At 34.5% G+C, this 20,761-nt stretch overlaps 1 protein-coding gene across 1 annotated transcript in view; it reads right to left on the reverse strand.

The window, feature by feature from the left end:
- Nucleotides 1-4,492: 4,492 nt before the first annotated feature.
- The window catches only part of MS3_00010882 (uncharacterized protein), a gene marked incomplete at both ends in the record, with an annotated part of 42,235 nt that continues 25,966 nt past the window's right edge, over nt 4,493-20,761 (reverse strand). The window contains 4 exons of the mRNA XM_051219289.1: nt 4,493-4,550; nt 5,552-5,711; nt 14,079-14,292; nt 17,169-17,317. Coding sequence (XP_051066004.1) covers nt 4,493-4,550; nt 5,552-5,711; nt 14,079-14,292; nt 17,169-17,317 — 581 coding nt within the window. The remainder of the gene's footprint in view (nt 4,551-5,551; nt 5,712-14,078; nt 14,293-17,168; nt 17,318-20,761) is intronic.

A 20,761-nucleotide genomic window follows, 5' to 3' on the forward strand; every position in this document is an offset into this window, starting at 1 on the left:
GTGACTTAAGGCTATATCGAGGCAATTCGCACAGGATGAACATATACCAATAAGAGACTGATCATTCGCAGTCTTAAATAACAATGGGAAGATACAAGTAAAACAATACCAAGTGAATATAATGTATTATCTGCTTTTTTTGCTGTATAATAACTTGGAAATTTCTTATTTTTATCGAGATTTGAAGACCAGTTCAAATAACTATTAGCTTATAGTCTTATGACAGGCAATTTAATATTAGGTATATTAATTACAGAATAATAAATGGGTAATGATTCCATTGAATAATTGCTAAGTCAGGCTTAAAATGTGAGTTCACGTTTTTCTAACTAGTGTGAGTGTAATTTTACTCCTAGTGTGACATTATTTGCTTTTATATCCATCCTGAAACTATAATAACCTATTACATCATTCCTAAAATTATTATTGTTATCACTAGGTAACAGGTTTGAGGAGTGTAAAAAAGGTAAAGGACGAAACATTGCTCATTAATGCTATGGCAGGTGTGAAGGATATATATATTTAAGTCACAATTATTTTCATATAGCTATCAATTAAGTGTGAATTTCATTCAGTATGATAGGTGTGGGCTTTCTTCAACTATGACGCGGTGTATTTATTTATTCAGTGTAAGCATAGTAAATGTGTGCATGTTATACAATAACACTGTTAGATACCGGCTCAGTGATCTAGGGGTTAAGCGTCCACTAGTGAGACTGAAGGCTCTAAGTTCGAGTCTTGCGTGCAGGATTGTGGATCCGCACTAATGAGGAATCTCATACTAGAACGAAACGATTATTCAGTGTTTCTAGGTTTTCAAGGGTGATATAGCTTAGATTCACATTTAAATTAAACCGTTAAAATATTACAATCTCCACAAATTCCCATAATGATAGCATCTGATGTCTACTAACTAGTCGTCAAGTGTAAGTAAAATTAGTGTATAACTGATTGTATTTTAGTTTAATGACGATGTTTTTGGGGACGTCGATAAGTATTTATCTACATCAGTCTTCCATGTTCTTATTTTGTGTCTTGGAACTGAATCGGTTTCCAGTGTCAATTATAAGCAGTAGGACCGCAGATACTAGAGTGATGCATAAATTACTGAAGTGTAATGACGTTTTTTATAAAATCTTCGCTGAATATGAATCAAAAGTCAACAATTACTTAGAAAATAATTTATATTTCTATATGACTTTATCCATCTAAAGTATTCATAGTCTCTTATTTGTCTCAAAATGCTTCTCAATCATATGAAATCAAGTAATACATAATTGAACACATTCCCCATTTAAAAATAAACTTTTATAATAATGGATATTTAGAACTGCAGTTAATGACCTGATATTGCCTGAAATCACAAGCGTTATAAGCAGAGATGGATGGTGGCTAGCAGTGGAATCCAGGACGCACGTTTCTTCCAATGGGATAATTCAAACAACCAATGCAAAATGAATTAAAATTTCACCCCATTGCACAAGCAACTGACTATCTGGATTCAGTAGTTAAGTGGATAACACAGTGGCATTTGGAGCGAACAGTACTGGGTTTGGGTTCCGGAGTGAACATCAACTCTGGGATGCAGGTACATCCAGCTGATGGGTCCCAAATAGGACGAAATGCCCGTCATAGACTCAAATGCTAGCTACCATCCATCTCTGCTTATACTGCTTGTGACTTCAGGCAATATCGAAGTGATCCTCACAGGATGCACATAGGCCAATAAGTGACTAATCAATTGCAGTTCCAAACATCAATAGAAAGATTCAAACAGCCAATACAAAATGAATTAAAACTTATAGAACTTTAGTTTCTAGGTGAACATATAATCTTATTAGATTAATCATTGGAAAAGTAGTTTAATCAAACAAAATATAATGTCAAAATTTACTTAGTAAACCAGAAGTATTATTCATGTTGTCACTAATAGTTCATGCCATATTGTTATTCGAATGAATTTGTAATGTTGTGACCCTACTGAGTACTGATGAGTTAACATTGAATAGTAAGATACCTTGTAGCTCTAGTCTTTTATTTATATTCCAGATAAATTCAACATATGCCTAAGTTGGAGTAACACAGGAATTGGATATAACAAGTGTTAAATAATGATCTTTCATTTAGGACATTATTCATCTTTGATATTGATCAATTTTATAGTATATCTTCAGCGAAATCGTTAAATCTTAGATGTTTAGATGACAACTTTGATGAATGACCTATTTCAGTTCTACATCAATATGTGATGTATGTACCTAGAATAAAGCAACTAACAACTACTATTATTCTCATTGTTTTTTTTACTATTTTTAGAGTAAATAAGTGAAAAAAAGTCCAAATAACAGCCTTCCACATCCTCCTCTCTCTCTCTCTCTTTAAACCAAACTCACAAATTATAATGTATGTAAACTAGAGCAAATCAGTTGAAGTATCATAATTTTGGCGATGCAGAACTGAAATATTGATAATGAACAAATCTTTTGTCAATTAAACATGATTTTAAATTTCTAAATTATTTGCTTTATTTTTATATAAATCACATGGTAGAATGCTGTTAGTCAGTCAGTCAGTCAGTTACAACGTAGAACCAGGCACATATATACATCGGACCAAGTTGTCATACCTCATTCGCACAACAAGATGAACACCAGATTCGTAGAAGTAGTTAATTCAATAGTGGTAATATATAAAAAAAGGATTACATATAAGGATATAGTACAGAAAGAAAGAAAGCTATAAAGCAATTTTATTCTCACAGTTTAAGAGTGCATACACCTAAACCATTGTGTTTGATTGGAAAGAAAATTTGAATCTAGTCTTAGTCATGGTCACAATATCTCAGGAATGATGTATCAAGTTCGACGCTGTTTGACTCGTTTTTCTTCTCAAAGGAGCATTATTTCAGGGAGCATGAAACTAAGGTCGAGTGTTTTTAGAAGATTGTATCCAACCATTTCAAATTGCATAATAGTGTACAGATAACTAACCTATTGAAAAAGTATTATAATGTATCGAAATTTGAATGAACTTGATTTTGATACTATTATCATGACATAAAATTGGCTGATCATATAGGGCCAGTGAAATATCACTGAGCCACAGTGATATCATCCAACAGTTGGATTACTGAATACCGAACAGTTCATCGGTCCCCGTCAAGGCCAAGGACAACCAACGCACATCAGTTAATCGTATGCCATGGACTAGCCCATGCAGTGATGGTCTCACTATCTTCTCTGTACTCGTTCTTAATCATATATTACCCTAATGTTTTACTGTCTTCAAAGCAGCCATAGTACCTTCATACATCGAAAGGATAATTCACGTTAGGCTCTGACCATTAGGATGTGACTTTGAAATTAGTTTTCCGTCACACCATTCCTGTCTAGTTCAAGTAGGCCCCCCCCCAATCATTCAACATAGATCATCTATGTTAGTGATCTACATTCATTTTATTGTTAATACCCCATAGATAAATACCAGTAACCTAACAAACGATACTAACAAAATGTATTTAGATTGTACTATATGAAATAATTATCATTTTACACATTGAATACCAATAATTTACTGAATAATTAATTAATTAATTAATCACTATGGTTATTTTACAAGATAAAGACCATGTTACAAATCTGTCATAGAGATCATTTCTTTTTGTTTTGGCATAATTATTCAAATACAAAAATGCAAACGCCCTAAATTATCTGACTCATTTGAGTAATTAAATGAAAAGTAAAAAGAAAACACAACTGTGGTATCCAATTTTTAGAGAAAATTCTTTTTATTACATTGTGTTTTATTACTCCTTTCAATTACAAACAAAAAAACCCGCATATTTTGACATGGATATCATCAGTCTTATGAGCATTTAGAACAAAAGTTTTCTTTTTTTTAATTTCCAGTATAGGGTTGTGGACATTTTCAAGTTTTTGATCATCATTGAAAACCTGGGAGCGCTGGACGGCCGTTTCGTCCTATTGTGGTTGAGGTTAGAAATTAACACCATTGAATGCCGGCCGGATCAATGGTCTAGAGGTTCAGCGTTCACGCGCTAGAGACTGAAGGCTCTGAATTTGAATATCGTGAGGCGGGATTGTGGATGTGCACTGCTAAGGAGTCCCATAATAGGACGAAACAATCGTCCAGTCTTTTCAGGTTTTCAATGGTGGTCTGACATCAATCGGTTCATGATCTTAATCGAGAAAAGTCAGTTGATGAATGTAGTTAATCAGATGATCACTGATGTTCACACCGGGACTCTATAAAATAAACTTGTAACAAATATGAGTGTATCTGGTTAATCGGTACAGAATGTATATATGTCAGCTAAGACTGATCAAAAGTTTGTTAGAGAAGAAAACTTTTAATTACATATGAAGTTTCATTCAGTCAAGTTTACATTGTGCTGTATGCTGTGCTATAAGTTTCTGAACCACAAATATGTTTTATTATCAATTGAACTGGAGATATAGCAAATCTTTATTCACTATAAATGTGCTAATTCACTTTTTGACCTCATTGTGTCATCTGTACTGTAACGAATCCTAATCGTTGTGTAATTGTGTCATAACAATATGTCATGCCATTTACAGCTGGGTAGATGAAAAACGATTCAAATTCAATACTTTAAGAAGTAAGCTATCTCATTATAGATAAATACCAAAAAAATATATTCTTACCAAATATATTACCTCTGCCTAAAGCCCCTCTGAGGCTACTGCCGGTCCCAAACCTGGATAAAGGAAGACGGTTTGGCACGGGGTTATCGAATCTATCTCGTAGGAAACTAACTTGCTAAAAAACGCTAACTAGAAAAAAATAATTCAAACCATTTAAACTCTGCCCTAGGAGTTAGAAGGTCTTCATTTAGAAGAGTTGTGACACTTCATGGTGAAAACCGAGTTCCTTCGGAAGTCACAAGACTGATGCCCCTTCTGACAACTAGAGTAACCATTAATTTAGGTACATGGAATGCCTGTACAATGTGGGAGACCGGAAGAGTCATCCAAATTGCTACGCTAAACATATTACATCATACATTAAGATACTACTAAATGATTGGGAAAATTTTATTTTCATCGTCATTAAGATGGTGATTGAATGTAGTCAACAGGAAATCCTGAACCTTGGTTTCATGCCACTTGGCCCTCATTAGCAAGGTGTACCTGTAATCATGAGAGGACTGATGTTTCCTGACGGATTCACTCTCGTGTCACCCAGCTGCACAGTCAAAGACGTTACCACTGAGCTAGCCGGGCTACCACTGAACTTCTGGAGGACTGAGATGTATTTACAATTTGTTGATCACTGGGTGATGATCAATGTCATGTATGTCAGGTCCTTCTTAGTGCAAGATTACGCATACACCTTGTTGACAAGTGCCAAGTGGCACGAAACCTAGATTCAGGGTTTCCTGTTGACTATCTCCAACCACCATCTTATCTCAGCATAGTGCACGCAATGTCATCATCATTGTATTTAAATTTATCATTGTTACTAAAAGGTACAATATTCTACAATAATCAATAAATATTTATCCACTTACCAATTAGAAATGAATATTGTTGTAAAGATTTGACAAAAACTTGAATAAAAACGAATAATCCATATACAATATAATAAATATACAGGTAAGAATCCATATTGAATCCAACCGATTTGTCGAAAATCCAAACATCCAGTAAATTTTAATCGAATTGGTTCAACTAAGAAAATGAGTAAAGAATAATAATATATCATTTTGTTTTTCTGTACAAAATGTCGAATTCTTCTCAGTATAGTTTTATGGAGATTATTCAGTTGCTTTTTTATTGAGATCATGAATGGAGTGATGTTGGACTAACATTAAAAACCTAGAAGCACTGGACAGACGTTTCGTCCCATTGTGGAACTCTTCAGCAGTGTGTATACACAATCCCGCTCACAGGATTTAAACTCAAGACCTAACAGTTTCGTGAGCGAAAGCTTAACCTCTAGACCATTTAGCCGGTCGCGCAATTTCGTGGGTTGTTTGAAGTTAGACATTAACACCGTCGGATGCCGGCTCAGTATTCTAGAGATGTAGGTTATGCGCTTGCGGGACTGATAGGCCCAGGGTTCGAATCTCGCGCGGCGAGATCGTAGATGCGCAATGATGGAACGTCCCATACTGGGATGAAATGGCTTTCCAGTTCTTCCAGGTTTTCCATAGTGGTCTAACATCAATCTCTTCATGATCTCAATCAAATTGTTTTGTTGCCAAGATAAAACTCGTAATTTTTTTAGCACGAATTAGATGTATAACTGATGTAATGTATTTCAATAGGTTTCGCACCTGCAACATACAAAAATCATCAGATGATGAACTAAACTAAACAAGTTAAATAAACAATCTAAAAGTCAAAATTTAATTTAATAATTTAAAGAACCCAGTTTTTTATATTCACAATGACTAAATACAACGTTTTATGATTATTTACAGTGATCAACAATTAATTGACTATATATATAGTCCCATACTAGGACGAAACGGCCGTCCAGTGCTTCCAGGTTTTCCATGGTGGTCTAGCTTCAATTGACTAGTGATTTCAACTTGTGAAATTTCTAAAAATCTCCACAAAACCCATTCTGATAATAATCAACTGCTCACTAGTGACTGACTTCAGGAGATACTCCAGGAGTTCTAGTGAGAAGCTGTTACCAGTGGAGTTCAACCAGGTCTGTTGTGAGATATCAGCTCACTGAAGACAATGGTGTACGGTGGCACAACTTCGTGGATTGGTTGAAGTTAGACATTAACACCATCGGATGCCGGCTCGGTGGTCTAATGGTTAAGTGCTCGCGCGCGGAACCAGTAGGTCCTGTGTTCGAATCCCGCGGGGTGCGGGGTCGTGGACGCGCACTGCTGAGGAGTTCCATACTAAGACAAAACGACCGTCCAGTACTTCCAGGTTTTCCATGGTGGTCTAGCTTCAATTGACTCATGATTTCAACTTGTGAAATTTCTAAAAATCTCCACAAAACCCATTCTGTTATTGACAATAATCGATTACATCAACAGAAGAGTTTCAAACATTGTATGCTCAAAAACAGCTTGAATAGTCACATCACAACAAGGAAGTGTAGATACATACAGATGGCAATCTCCATCAAGAACAGCGTACTGTGGAAGAGAACAAATCAGCTCCCAGCTAAAGAGGAAATCAAGAAAAGACGTTTGAAGTAGATAGGAAATGCATTGCGGACATCATCAAACTGCTTCACGAGGATCCCGATGGAAAACGGACAAGAGGAAGGCCAAAGAACACTTTGTTGGGAATTAGAAGCAGACATAAAAAGGATGAATAGCAACTGGAAAGAAGTGAAAAGGATTGTTCAGGTCAGGGTTGGATATAGAATGCTGGTGGGTGGCTAATGCTTCTCCACGAGGAGTAACAGGTGTAAGTAATGTAAAGCAATTTCCCAATGAATATTAATGTACGTTTTATGTAACAACGCCTATATATATAAATGTAATGAACAAAACCTTTCCCTTACTATAAGATATATTACATTTGAAAGATCATCTACTATCAAGGAATATCATATTCACTGCTGATTATCAGCATTCAATTAGTCCAGGTTATCTGACCCAAAACCGACACTGTACACATCACTATTATTATTGATATCGAACAAACAAATACTCAAAGTTAAGAAAACAAACAATTCACTTGGTATTGTTTACTTGAATTTTCCCATTGATGTTTAGGACTGCGATTGATCAATATCTTGTTGGCATATGTGCATACTGTATGTCTTGCCTTGATATGGCCTGATCAGTTGCAGTCCTAAACATCAATGTGAACAGTCAAGTAAAACAATACCGAGTGAATTAAATTTCACCCCATTGCACAAGCATTTGGCTATCAGGACTCGGCAGCTAAGTGGATAACGTGATGGTGTTTGAAGCGAACGATACTGGGTTCGAGTTCCAAAATGGATATCAACTCTGGGATGCAGGTACATCCATCTGACGAGTCCCAAATAAGACGATTCCACTGCTATCCACTATCCATTTTCGCTTATGAAACAAACAATGTTTAAAAAGTACAGGGATTTCACCAGGCACTCTGTTACTTTCTCTTATATGACCTCTATATATATACAAAACTCTTTACATATAGACTATCCATTGAAGAAAGGTGAATTGCTCAAAAGATGAATTTCATTGTAGAATTAGAAATATATCTTTTAACAATATTTCCATTATTACTCTTTGTGATAGTCTTACAATATTGTATAATATAATTCAATTAAGTAACTTTGATCCAAATTTGTTGAAATGATTCAATTGAATACGAAATTCTACTTGTCGTTCATTTTTAGTCAAGTATACAATAAATAAAGTCAATATACTGAAGATTATTCAACTCTAAATATATAAGAGTATTGTAAGTATAAGACAACAAACTTCCGATAGAATAGATGTGATGATAACATGACATATAAATTACTTTGATCCAATGTATCCAATGCTGATGACTGGCGTCACTATTTTTTTGAATGTTACAGTTAATCATTACATAATCTCATATCAATGCTTAAAGTTTACAATAATCAGTATGCTGCCAATAAAATCTAGTCATATATATTTACTGGTTGAAATCATGAGTCAATTGAAGCTAGACCACCATGGAAAACCTGGGTAAGCGCCTGGCTCGAGACTGATAGGTCCTGGGTTTGAATCTCACGGGGTGCGGGATCGTAGGTACGCACTGCTGAGGAGTCCCATACTATGACGAAACGGCCGTCCAGTGCTTCCAGGTTTTCCATGGTGATCTGGCTTCAATTGACTCATGATTTCAACCATTAAAATTTCTAAAATCTCAACAGAACCCCTTCTGATATATATTTTCTGTAAAAAAAATGTCTGAACTCTAATGTACTACCATTTTACAAGAAAAATTCCAAGTAGTATCTACATATAACATGTACTAGTGAAGTTAGATTTAACTGAAAAGTATTCTACAATGCTTAGTTCCTGTCAAACAGTCAGTAAATTAGGAGATAATCTTCAGGATAAACTGATACTATTTAAAGAACTACAAAACAAAAGTGGAAAAGTTATTGGAAGTCTGTTTTATCCTATTTTTGAACAACTTATTATTGTACACCTATAACCCTACAGAAGATTCAAACGACGATATCATATGTGTATCTAACAGTCAATAAAACACTGTATGAAATGAAACAATTGTAAAGTAAATATTAAAAACCGTTTTGTGGATATTTTAGTAATTTTAACAGTTTAAATCGTGAGTTAATTGAAGCTAGACCACCATGAAAAACCTGGAAGCAGTTCACGGCTAAATCGCTCTACTGTGGGACTCCTCAGCAGTGCACATCCACGATCCAGCCCGCGGGATTTGAGACCAGGACCTTTCGCTTCATGCGCGTGAATGCTTAATCACTAGGCCACTGAGCCAGCCGGCATCCAACAGTGTTAATGTCTAACTTCAACTAATGCATGAAATTGAGCGACACATCCACGACTGTCTTCTGTGACTAACTATCTCACAGCAGACGAGATTGAACTCCAACTGGTCACTGTTTCTAATAAATAACTACCCTGCATTAAAAATGGGTATACGAATAGATAACGTTGATAACGTTACTTATAATACCAAATATTAATCATGAAGTTGAATCTTAAAACTTCAATCTTTCCTTTGAACCATGTTAAATTATATCTGATATATTAATCCTTTAGAAATTATACTACTTTTTTTCTTTGGTTTAGTTAGTAGTATGTAAATTCTTTCCGAAATTCATATTCAGTCGATTTTTCTTATTGATTTAGAATTTGACGCCATTGTTTCAATGTTTTTTCTACATCAAATCATTCAAAAAACTTTCGTTGTTAAGACAATACTATATAAGTATTCATAAATAATATGTCAATCAAAAGAAAACATTAAATATGTCATTGAAATCTATGTCATTTCAGTTAGTTTATATTAGATCCTGATAAAATCCAAGACATATATAGTTGGCTTAAAACTGGAAAAGAAATGGCAGATAATGGTGGTGCATTTTAAAATAAGGAATATTTTCTGCTGATCAGTTAGTCGTAGTTTTCTTCTGATTAGAATTTTTTAGCGAGTTAGTTTTCTACGAGATTCAGACAAGTCTGTCTACTCTCCCCCCCCTTCTTCTTTCTTCTGGTGGTTGACTGGATTATGAAGTGCTCAACATCTGAGGAAAAACATCGAACACAATAGACAACTCAGAACCAATTAGACGATTTAGACTTCTCAGATGACCTAGCCCTCTTATCCTATACACAAGAACAAATGCAGATGAAGACAACTAGTGTAGCAACAGTCTCTGTATCAGTAGGCCTCAACATACACAAAGGAAAAACCAAGATAATCAAATACAGCACGGAAAACACCAACTCAGTCACATTTGATGGCGAAACCCTGGATTATATGGAACCCTTCACGTATCTGGGAAGCATCATCGATTAACAAGGAGGATCGGATGTAGACATAAACGCGACGACTGACGAAGCAATGGACGCATCCCTACAATTCAACAACACATGCATCTCAAAACAACTGTCTATCAAATAACATCAAAGTCACAATATTCAATACGAACGTCAACACAGTTCTACTATACGGAGATGAAACTTTATGAACTACTACAACCATCATCAAAACAATACAAGTATTTATAAATTATTGTCTACACACGATACTCAACATCCATTCTCCGAATACCAACAGCAACAAATCAGAATAGGAAATTAGGAAAGACTATGGAAGTGGATAGGACATACATTACTGAAATCATCAAACTACATCACGAAGCAATCCCTAACATGGAATGCTGAAGAGAAGCAAACAATTGGAAGGTCAAAGAATAAATTACGTTGAGAAATAGAGACAGTTATGAAAAGAATGAATAACAACTGAAAAGAACTGGAAAGGATTGTTTGGGTCAGGTTTGGATGTAGAGTGTTGGCGGTTGGCTTAAGTATGTAAGTTAGGCATAATGAACATAGAGCATGGTACAGTTGTACAGATACTTAGATTATCGTACCATTTAAACACAACATGATGAAATGAATACACTGAATAGTGAGGGAATCAAAACAATATGGTAATAATCACAATGAGAAAGTCTAACCACCAATAGGAATATGGTTCTAAAAGACAGAAAAAGAAAGATGGATAGAGGAACACTGGAACTCAAAACAATCGTTAAGATAAAAACTAAATCTATCTGGGCCACTATGATCGATTCTAAGTCATGTCACACAATGACTTCAATCACTGATCATGGAAACAATCATAATAGATAAACATACTTAATACTGATATAAATTAAGTAGTATGAAAGACTACAGTTTTCTTCAACTGATTTCTATTCATTTTATAGCTATCATAATATAATTAGTCGTACAGGAAATACATCTACGTAACACAGATTATAATAGAAATTCACACTTGTCTTATATCTTATAATAAATTGCATGTATGTGTGTATGTATGACTTATGTATGTATGTAGGTATGTAGGTATGTACGTATGTATGTATGTAGGTATGTATGTATGTATGTACGTACGTACGTATGTATGTATGTATGTATGTATGTATGTATGTATGTATGTATGTATGTATGTATGTATGTATGTACGTATGTATGTATGTATGTATGTATGTATGTATGTATGTATGTATGTATGTATGTATGTATGTATGTATGTAGTATGTATGTATGTATGTATGTATGTATGTATGTATGTATGTATGTATGTATGTATGTATGTATGTATGTATGTGGGTATGTATGTATGTATGAAGTAATTTGAGGTAAATCACCATGGTAGTTATAAACAAATAGATTATATTTATTTAACTTTATCTTATAAAATACAAGAACTACTATTGAATATGAAGAAAGATAAACTTGGATTAATAGTTGACTACAAAACTAATACAAATATAACTATGTACATAAGTAAATTTATTTAAAAATAATAGACTAAACATGTAACTTGTTTAGACTGTTATTCAACTTAAGATCAATGTGATCAATGTGAAGTATAAGGAATACATTTCGTATTGGTGGTTGAGAAGATTTGTAACTCACATGGATGAAAGCTGCATGACCAAACTATTCAACTCAGAGAACACAACTAAACCAAAAACATTTCATACTGGTTGATGGTTATCTATTAAACATTTGATTTGTACACAAAGTCAATCATAGTAAGGTAGGGTCACAGATTGTAACAATGATAGGTGTGGTTTAGAATCTATTTAAAACTATTATTGTGCTCAGATATGTCAATAAATCTTAGTTATAAATGCCTACCACGACAAGACCCAGATGCACGATTTCCTGAATCTAACTACCTTTAATATTTGACTTAGAATATGCCGATGACATAGTTCTATTTGGTGAAAACTCTGACAAAATGCTGAGTCTTCTGACCACTATAAGCAACAATGGAAGCATGTTCGAGATGCGATTCTCCCCCTCAAGATGCAAAATGTCACTTCAGGATTGGCTTGCATTAACACCTGAACTAATGATAGGGAGTGAAGTAGTTGAGCGTGTCGATCGCTTCACTTATCTTGGAAGTCTCATCAGCCCTTGTGGTCTGGTGTGTGACGAAATCTCAGCACGGATACAGAAGGCTCGACTAGCTTTTGCCGACTTGCATCATTTATGGCGTAGGCGAGATATCCGTCTACCAACCAAAGGACGGGTTTACTGTGCAGCAGTTAGTTCCGTCCTACTTTATGGCAGTGAAACATGGCCGGTAAGAGTAGAGGATGTTCGTAGGTTACTAGTATTCGATCATAGATGTCTTCGAAACATCACTCGTATATCCTGGGACCACCGGATAAGTAAATTGGTTGTTAGGAAACGGGTAGTAGGTAAGGGTGGCAAATCAATTGATGAAATAATGAAACTTCATCAGTTGAGATGGCTGGGACACGTGTTAGATAACCCCGACCACTGACTGCATCGACGTGCGATGTTTTGTTGTATAGGAGTAGGTTGGAAGAAAGCTAGGGGCGTCCAGACCAAACATAGCACAAATCCATGAAGTCACTGACAAGTGGACTGAGTCATATTGGTAGGTGTAGACTACCTGGTTGGGGACCGCGAGATGATAGCAACCGATGGTTAGAGATGTTGAATAACATTGCTCAAAATCATTTGCAATGGCGCAGGTGCATCCACTCTTTGTGTTCTCCTAAATTCTAGTCTTTTGACTTCTTCATGTCCCTTTCTTTCTTCTCTTTCCAAATGTATTTAACTGGATTATACTCCTTGAATAACATCTTGAAACCCTAATCTTTCTGATTAGCAGTTTATCAATTATATCTGTCATTTATTGATAGATTTTACAGATTATTCGCAAATTCAATCACGATAGAATAACAATATTACTGTTACTGTAAATGTTACCATTGAACAATTTTTGAATATCAACTTTATTGTAAACTCTTAAAAAGTAATATATCACAGTTTAGATTAGATATATATCTATCAATTTAAACACTTGTATCCTTAAAGATAATGTGAATGATGGCTACGTAGATTTTGATGGAGTTTTGTTCTCTGAGCTGGATGGTTTGGTCATTAAGCTTTCATCGTTCTTCTGAACGACATCATCAGCACAAACTTCAGATAGAAGTGAAGTGATCGAATTTCTCCATATGCGTTTCACAGCTTGCTCTGTACACCTTGACGTTGATTGATTCTCATAAGAACCAAGAATCGTAAGTTTGTGCTGATGATGTCGTTCAGAAGAACGATGAAAGCTTAATGACCAAACCATCCAGCTCAGAGAACAAAACTCCATCAAAATTATCCAGCTGAGCTACAAATCTTCTCCACCATCTCATAATTAGATTTTAAAGGGTGGTGGTGGCGAAGCATCAGTCATCTTAAGAATATAGATACACCCTTCTGGAAAGTACCTATATATATACACACACACACAAATCTGTGTCAAACTAGGCTCTTCTATCACTTTATCAAGAAATAATTTAATAATACCACATGTTGATATGATGAAACTTACCCATAGCAAATATATGTAATAAACTATATACAGATAGAAAGCATAATAAACTATTTCCTATCATTATTATGATTAATATAATGATTATGAATCCATATAATTCAGTTAAACAATCTGATAATAATACAAATAATGCTTCAACAATAAATTGTATTGTACTTTGCCATTGACTTGTTGAATTTCTCAATGATGAATTTAAACAAATGATGCATATCTAATGGATAGAAATTATGGTGAAGGAAAAAAAGAAACAAAAAAACAAAAACAAGAACAACGAAAAGGTGGATACATTAAAAATGCATAACAACAAATTAAATAACTTTTTTTTTCTAGTTGAAATATTTAGGTTGGAACTAGTTTGTTTGTCATTTGAAATCTTATTACTATTAGTATACAATGAATAGAGTTGAATATTATCTCTTGTTCTTGAAATATTCATCACCAACTTACTTACTTACTTACGCCTGTTATTCCTCCTAGAGGACTATAGGCCAACCACCAACACTCTACATCCAAACCTGACCCAAACAATCCTTTCCAGTTCTTTTCAGTTGTTATTCATTCTTTTCATAACTGTTTCTATTTCTCAACGTAATTTATTCTTTGACCTTCCAATTGTTTGCTTCTCTTCAGCATTCCATGTTAGGGATTGCTTCGTGATGTAGTTTGATGATTTCAGTAATGTATGTCCTATCCACTTCCATAGTCTTTCCTAATTTCCTATTCTGATTTGTTGCTGTTGGTATTCGGAGAATGGATGTTGAGTATCGTGTGTAGACAATAATTTATAAATACTTGTATTGTTTTGATGATGGTTGTAGTAGTTCATAAAGTTTCATCTCCGTATAGTAGAACTGTGTTGACGTTCGTATTGAATATTGTGACTTTGATGTTATTTGATAGACAGTTGTTTTAAGATGCATGTGTTGTTGAATTGTAGGGATGCGTCCATTGCTTCGTTAATCGTCGCATTTATATCTGCATATGATCCTTCTTGTTCAAAGATAATGATTCATCATCAAACTAGTATAGAAATGTGCTAGTACAACTGAGAGTGATGAGAGCTCGCTATCACTCTTGAAGTGTTTCTTACATGGTCACGTGTATGCAGTCACTGCCAGGAAATTTTTTACTCAATGTCCTTTTGCAGCAAGATTGTCTTTTTACGAAATCTAGAGGACGAGATGTGAATACCCGTTGCTTTAATAAAGTCTGTGGATATGGAGGGCTTAAAGGAGTTGAAAAATCCTGATTCCAAACCAATGGTGCACATAGGCTCCAGGATCCTGAGGAAACGAATGGCTACTGTCTTGTGGATTAGACCTTTAGGTCAAAGACTCGGGGAGTAACTCCTTAAGAAAACCATCTGCCTCGTCTGAGCGACCGGGCAGTGTTGCAGACCTCATACAAATTGAATGAGGAAGTGTGTCGCAAATATATTTTATACTCCCTTGTACCAATGTTTTGTGTATTTAAATAAATATGTAAATGTACTTGTTTATTGAATTATAAAATGAGGAAGAAGATTCATAGTTCAGGTGGATGATTTTTATTATTTTATGTATTCTGAGTTCAGTGGTTTTATCCATTCTTTAAAAGAATTGAAAAATGTGAGGATTTTGTTCGATAAATAAAATGATGACATTAACGTATAGTTATTAGATTCAAAAGCATGAAACAGTGGAGTGTGGTATGCTGAATAATGTAATAGCTTTAGCCAAGTAACCTTCAATGTTAGAATTTCACTGTTCTACAGAACAATCAAGTTTAATATAACTTCTAATACATCCAAGCATTAAATATCAACCAATATAATAGTTTATGTAATTTTCAACTACACTTTTGAGATGTTGGGGACAAAGTGACTGCTCTCTATGTCTACGTCTACATAAACATCAGCTAGGGGTTAAACTTCATCAATCCATGCGGAAAATTATGAACATAACTTCGATTGAGAAAACATCAAAACATTAGACAGAGGAAACACAAAGAAACAGGGTATTCTTAAAAGCATAATACTCTGGTAACTCGTCGGCCAATAGACATTTCGAAAATGACTTAATATATTAACCAATAAAGGAAAGGGTAAATAACTCCAAGATCAGACATTAGATTAGAGGTAAAAACAATCAAAACAAATATGTAAACAACGGCCACACACCAATGGACGACAACCAACCAAATTCTAGGTCAACAGAATAAGAAACTGGTCAATTGTTGAGTAATTTTAGATTACTCATTTCTTGTCGAAGTGTGTGCTGATGATGCTGTTGAGAAAGATTATGAAGGTTTCACGATCAGATATCGGTGCGTGACCGTTGTTTACATATTTGTTTTGATCGTTTTTACCTCTGATCTAATGTCTGATCTTGGAGATATTTATCCTTTCCTTTATTGGTTGATATATTAAGTCATTTTCGAAATGTCTATTGGCCGATGAGTTACCAGAGTATTATGCTTTTAAGAATACCCTGTTTCTTTGTGTTTCCTCCGTCTAATGTTTTGTTTGAAAATCTGACTTAATTTTTTTTAAGTTACATATCTATGTTAATGATTGTGTCGTAAATATATCTCAATTCAAGTTACCTAATATAAACTTCCTAATCATACTTCATTTTTTTAATTCAATCGTTGATAGACTTCACATATAGGAAACATATATCAGTATCAGACTTTGAAAACTGTTTAGTAAAACAGGAACTCAGGCGAGTAATCAGTCTGTCCAAAATCGTATACAATATGTATCTTGAATTTTACTGTTACGTATTATAGATAAATACTAAAATCACATAAATATAGACAACTCTGAGGTATCCATCTGTTCATAGACGCCATTTATAAATGTCAAACATGAAGAAAAGTACTACAATCTGTTATGTAAAACAAATCACTGAAGTGTATTATAAATATAAATGAGTATATATATATATGTAACTCTGCATGTAGCTCTTCTAGAGTTACTACCGGTCCCAAGCCCGGCTACAAAGGAGGAGGGTCGGGCATAAGGTTAGCGACCCCACCCCATAGAAAACTAACTCACCAAAAAAAAACGCTAACCAGAAACAAAATATGTATATTAATATAACTTACTAAAATAAATAAACAAATGCATAGGATAATTGTAAATGTTACATGACTTAATAAATGACTTTGATTGAATACATCATTTTTCCACCAATATGCATAATTCAAACTCATAATATGAATCCATAGACGAACAATTAAAAAAATCATCAGTACTAATATCACATAGCAACAATTTGTCATAATTGAATGTTGATTAGAAACAAAAAAAGAGAAGAAAAGAGAAACAACATTATGATAAATAATTTTTTATTGATTTTATGTTATGAATTAAGATTTTAATAGAAAATAAACAACATTTGAAAGTAAATTGAAATTTCTGCTTTAATAATGTGGCGAGACTCTAATTTATGGGTGAGCCAATCAGAAGCGTTATAGAGATTTCAAGGTTACGGCACCAACTTCAGTGCTTAATGCTAACGTACGATCGGTTCACAGGGAATTTTGTACAAAACGTGATAATTGAGCGGCTATAACAAATAAAACGGTTGGACTATAACTTGTGGACGAATCAATCAAGCATAAGATAATAGATCTCGGATTTTAACGCGAAAACCTTTCATCCATTTGGCTAAATAAATTTCTGGCATTATAGATGATGTCAGTTCGTGATGAAAACCTCATATATAATTTCTAACTAAGGCAATTTACGACAATTATTGCGAACTAGATAATAATACCTGTCTGCAGCCAGGTACTACAATATATACGGATGTTTGGAGAGCGTACAGACTCCTACATAGGTTGGTTATGTGCATCGTGTCGTTATCCACAAGTGGCATTTTATGTACTCAACAACCGGAGTGCATACAAACAATACTGAAGCTATGTGGTTGAGGCCGAAAGAATTTTTGTGACCTTATCATGGCGCCAGAGGCCGACTATTCTGTTGCCGTATGGATGATTTCCTCTACTGCATGCATTACGATTTTAGAACCTCTGAAACTTTTTCTAACCTTGACACGTTTTTGAACCACCTATAAGAAGTGTATCCACTTTATTGCCTTGGTTTTTTATTACATATTTTTACTCTATGCTGACTGTTTGCTGATTGGCTAATATGCTCAAGGTCACTTAAGATTCGTTCAAAGGTCGTCTATAAATCAGAGTCTCACCAATAATGTTTATTGATTGCTTAGATTACGTAACTGGTGATTAGGATTAATATTGATTAGTCTGTTTTGATAATATGTGCATTCTATACTATTTGCCTTGATATTATTATTAAATCAAAAAGTATTCTTAAGCAGATATGAATAATGGCTAAGAGGGAATATTCAGCTGACAAATCTTCAGTAAGATGAAATGAACACCTTGAATTCCACTGTTAACCAACATCTATCTCTGCCTAAGAATATTGGTTTCTGTAAGATCTTAATCAGGCTTCATTCGCATAAACAGTAATATTTTTATGTATATATGAAAATTATCTTTTATGGTTAACGTTTTTTAGCAAGTTAGCTTTCTACGGGATGGGGTCGCTAACCCCATGCCCAACCCTCCTCCTTTACCCAGGCTTGAGACCGGTAGAAACTCTAGAAGAGCTACAGGCGGAAGTGGGAAAGAGGAAGGCCAAATAACACATTACGTCGGAAAACAGAATCAGATATGAAAAGGATGAATAACAACTGGAAGGAGCTAGAAAGGATTGCCCAGAACAGGGTTGGATGGAGAATGCTGGTGAGCGGCCTATGCTCCTTCACGAGGAGTAACAGGCGTAAGTAAGTAAGTAAGTATATATTAAAATATTAAACTAGTCAAGGCGATTTATGAGTTATTGATAACAGTGGATAGTGTAATGATAGTTGTACTAGTTGTTAAAACAATTATAAAGGCTTGAATCAATGTTTTTTTAGCAGGAAGTAAGGCAAAGATTTGGAAAAGTAGACACGGAAATAATTTTGTGAAAAAGTGGTGGAGACAAATGGGAGGACAAAGGGTTTGGAAAATAAGTAAAATCATTTTTTATGGCTATCTCGATCAAGGAAGATATAAGATGGTTACAAATTTATTATGAACACAAAAACCTGAGTTATTAGCTCGAATCCCTTTAGCTTCTGCTACGTGTAAGAGACAAGATGAAACCCTATGAGAAAAGATAGTAGATAAACGACAAATTACTCCGAATCTTTGTTCTATCAACTAACTGAGTATTATCGACAAAATGTGACAGAAAGAAGTTGATCAAACTCTTTGCCATTGAATAGGAAAAAGAGAATTCAGCGAAGAAAATTTTCTTTTCGACGAAATCATTTACTTAAGCTGTACATTCGTATATATAGTTATGTGGAAAATGTATGTTTATAGGAGGATAGAAAAAATTGCATCACCAAAATGGATTCGAGAATAAATAACAAATGAGGTTAACATACTAATCAAGGGGTAAGGGAGAACAAAATTTATGGGTCAGATAATAGTCCAATTGACAGATATGAAGAAAAACGACAAAACAACAAAGGTCATAACAATAAACTGAATGATAGTCAAGAAAACTTGTACAAGGTAATAATAATAAATGATTAGAGTTTAAAGTGCAAAGTAGTAATAATAAAAGTAATAATCCATCGATAGAAACTTGGTACCTAGACTTCATGACAAAGCATTGACAGTAGAGAAAAAAACTCTATTTATGAATATGGAATTTAAGGGAGGTACGGCTGCTGAAATCCTAAATAAACGGATTTCGAAATCATTGAATAAAACATTCCACGCAGCGAAGCTTCGAATCATCTTCTCTAGCCGACCTACCATTCTGGGGTGTGTTAAGGACTTTCGCTTTGGGCCACTTCAATGTGTATCTATAAATTTACTTGCTCATGTGGGGCATGTTACATAGGCCGCACAAGGTGATCACTATCCAAACGCATCTCGGAACATTATCCGGCTTGGCTCTTGAAAGGGGAGCGAAAAACAATCACGAGTTCTATACAGGAGCACTTAATCAACTGTGGACATATCGCTCCAAAAGACTCTTCGTTTAAAATAGTTTACAGAGTCAAAGGAACTGGATCGAAGGGGGTTCGAATCAATATTTTATGCACCGCAGAGGCATTGGCAATCCACAAACTAAAGCCTGAACTTTGCGTGCAGAAACGATTTGTCCAACCTCTCATCCTACCTTGGCCCTAATTCCCTTAATGGGTATGTTTCTAGGTGGGTTTTTTTTAATGCACTTTTATTATTACTTTTATTATTACTACTTTGCACTTTAAACTCTAATCATTTATTATTATTACCTTGTACAAGTTTTCTTGACTATCATTCAGTTTATTGTTATGACCTTTGTTGTTTTGTCGTTTTTCTTCATATCTGTCAATTGGACTATTATCTGACCCATAAATTTTGTTCTCCCTTACCCCTTGATTAGTATGTTAACCTCATTTGTTATTTATTCTCGAATCCATTTTGGTGATGCAATTTTTTCTATCCTCCTATAAACATACATTTTCCACATAACTATATATACGAATGTACAGCTTAAGTAAATGATTTCGTCGAAAAGAAAATTTTCTTCGCTGAATTCTCTTTTTCTTATTCAATGACACTATGGGTTATTTTGGTGGAGTTTTGTTCTCTGAGCTGGATGGTTTGGTCATTAA

This window comes from Schistosoma haematobium, chromosome 4, assembly GCF_000699445.3.
Source record: "Schistosoma haematobium chromosome 4, whole genome shotgun sequence".
Lineage (NCBI taxonomy): Eukaryota > Metazoa > Platyhelminthes > Trematoda > Strigeidida > Schistosomatidae > Schistosoma > Schistosoma haematobium.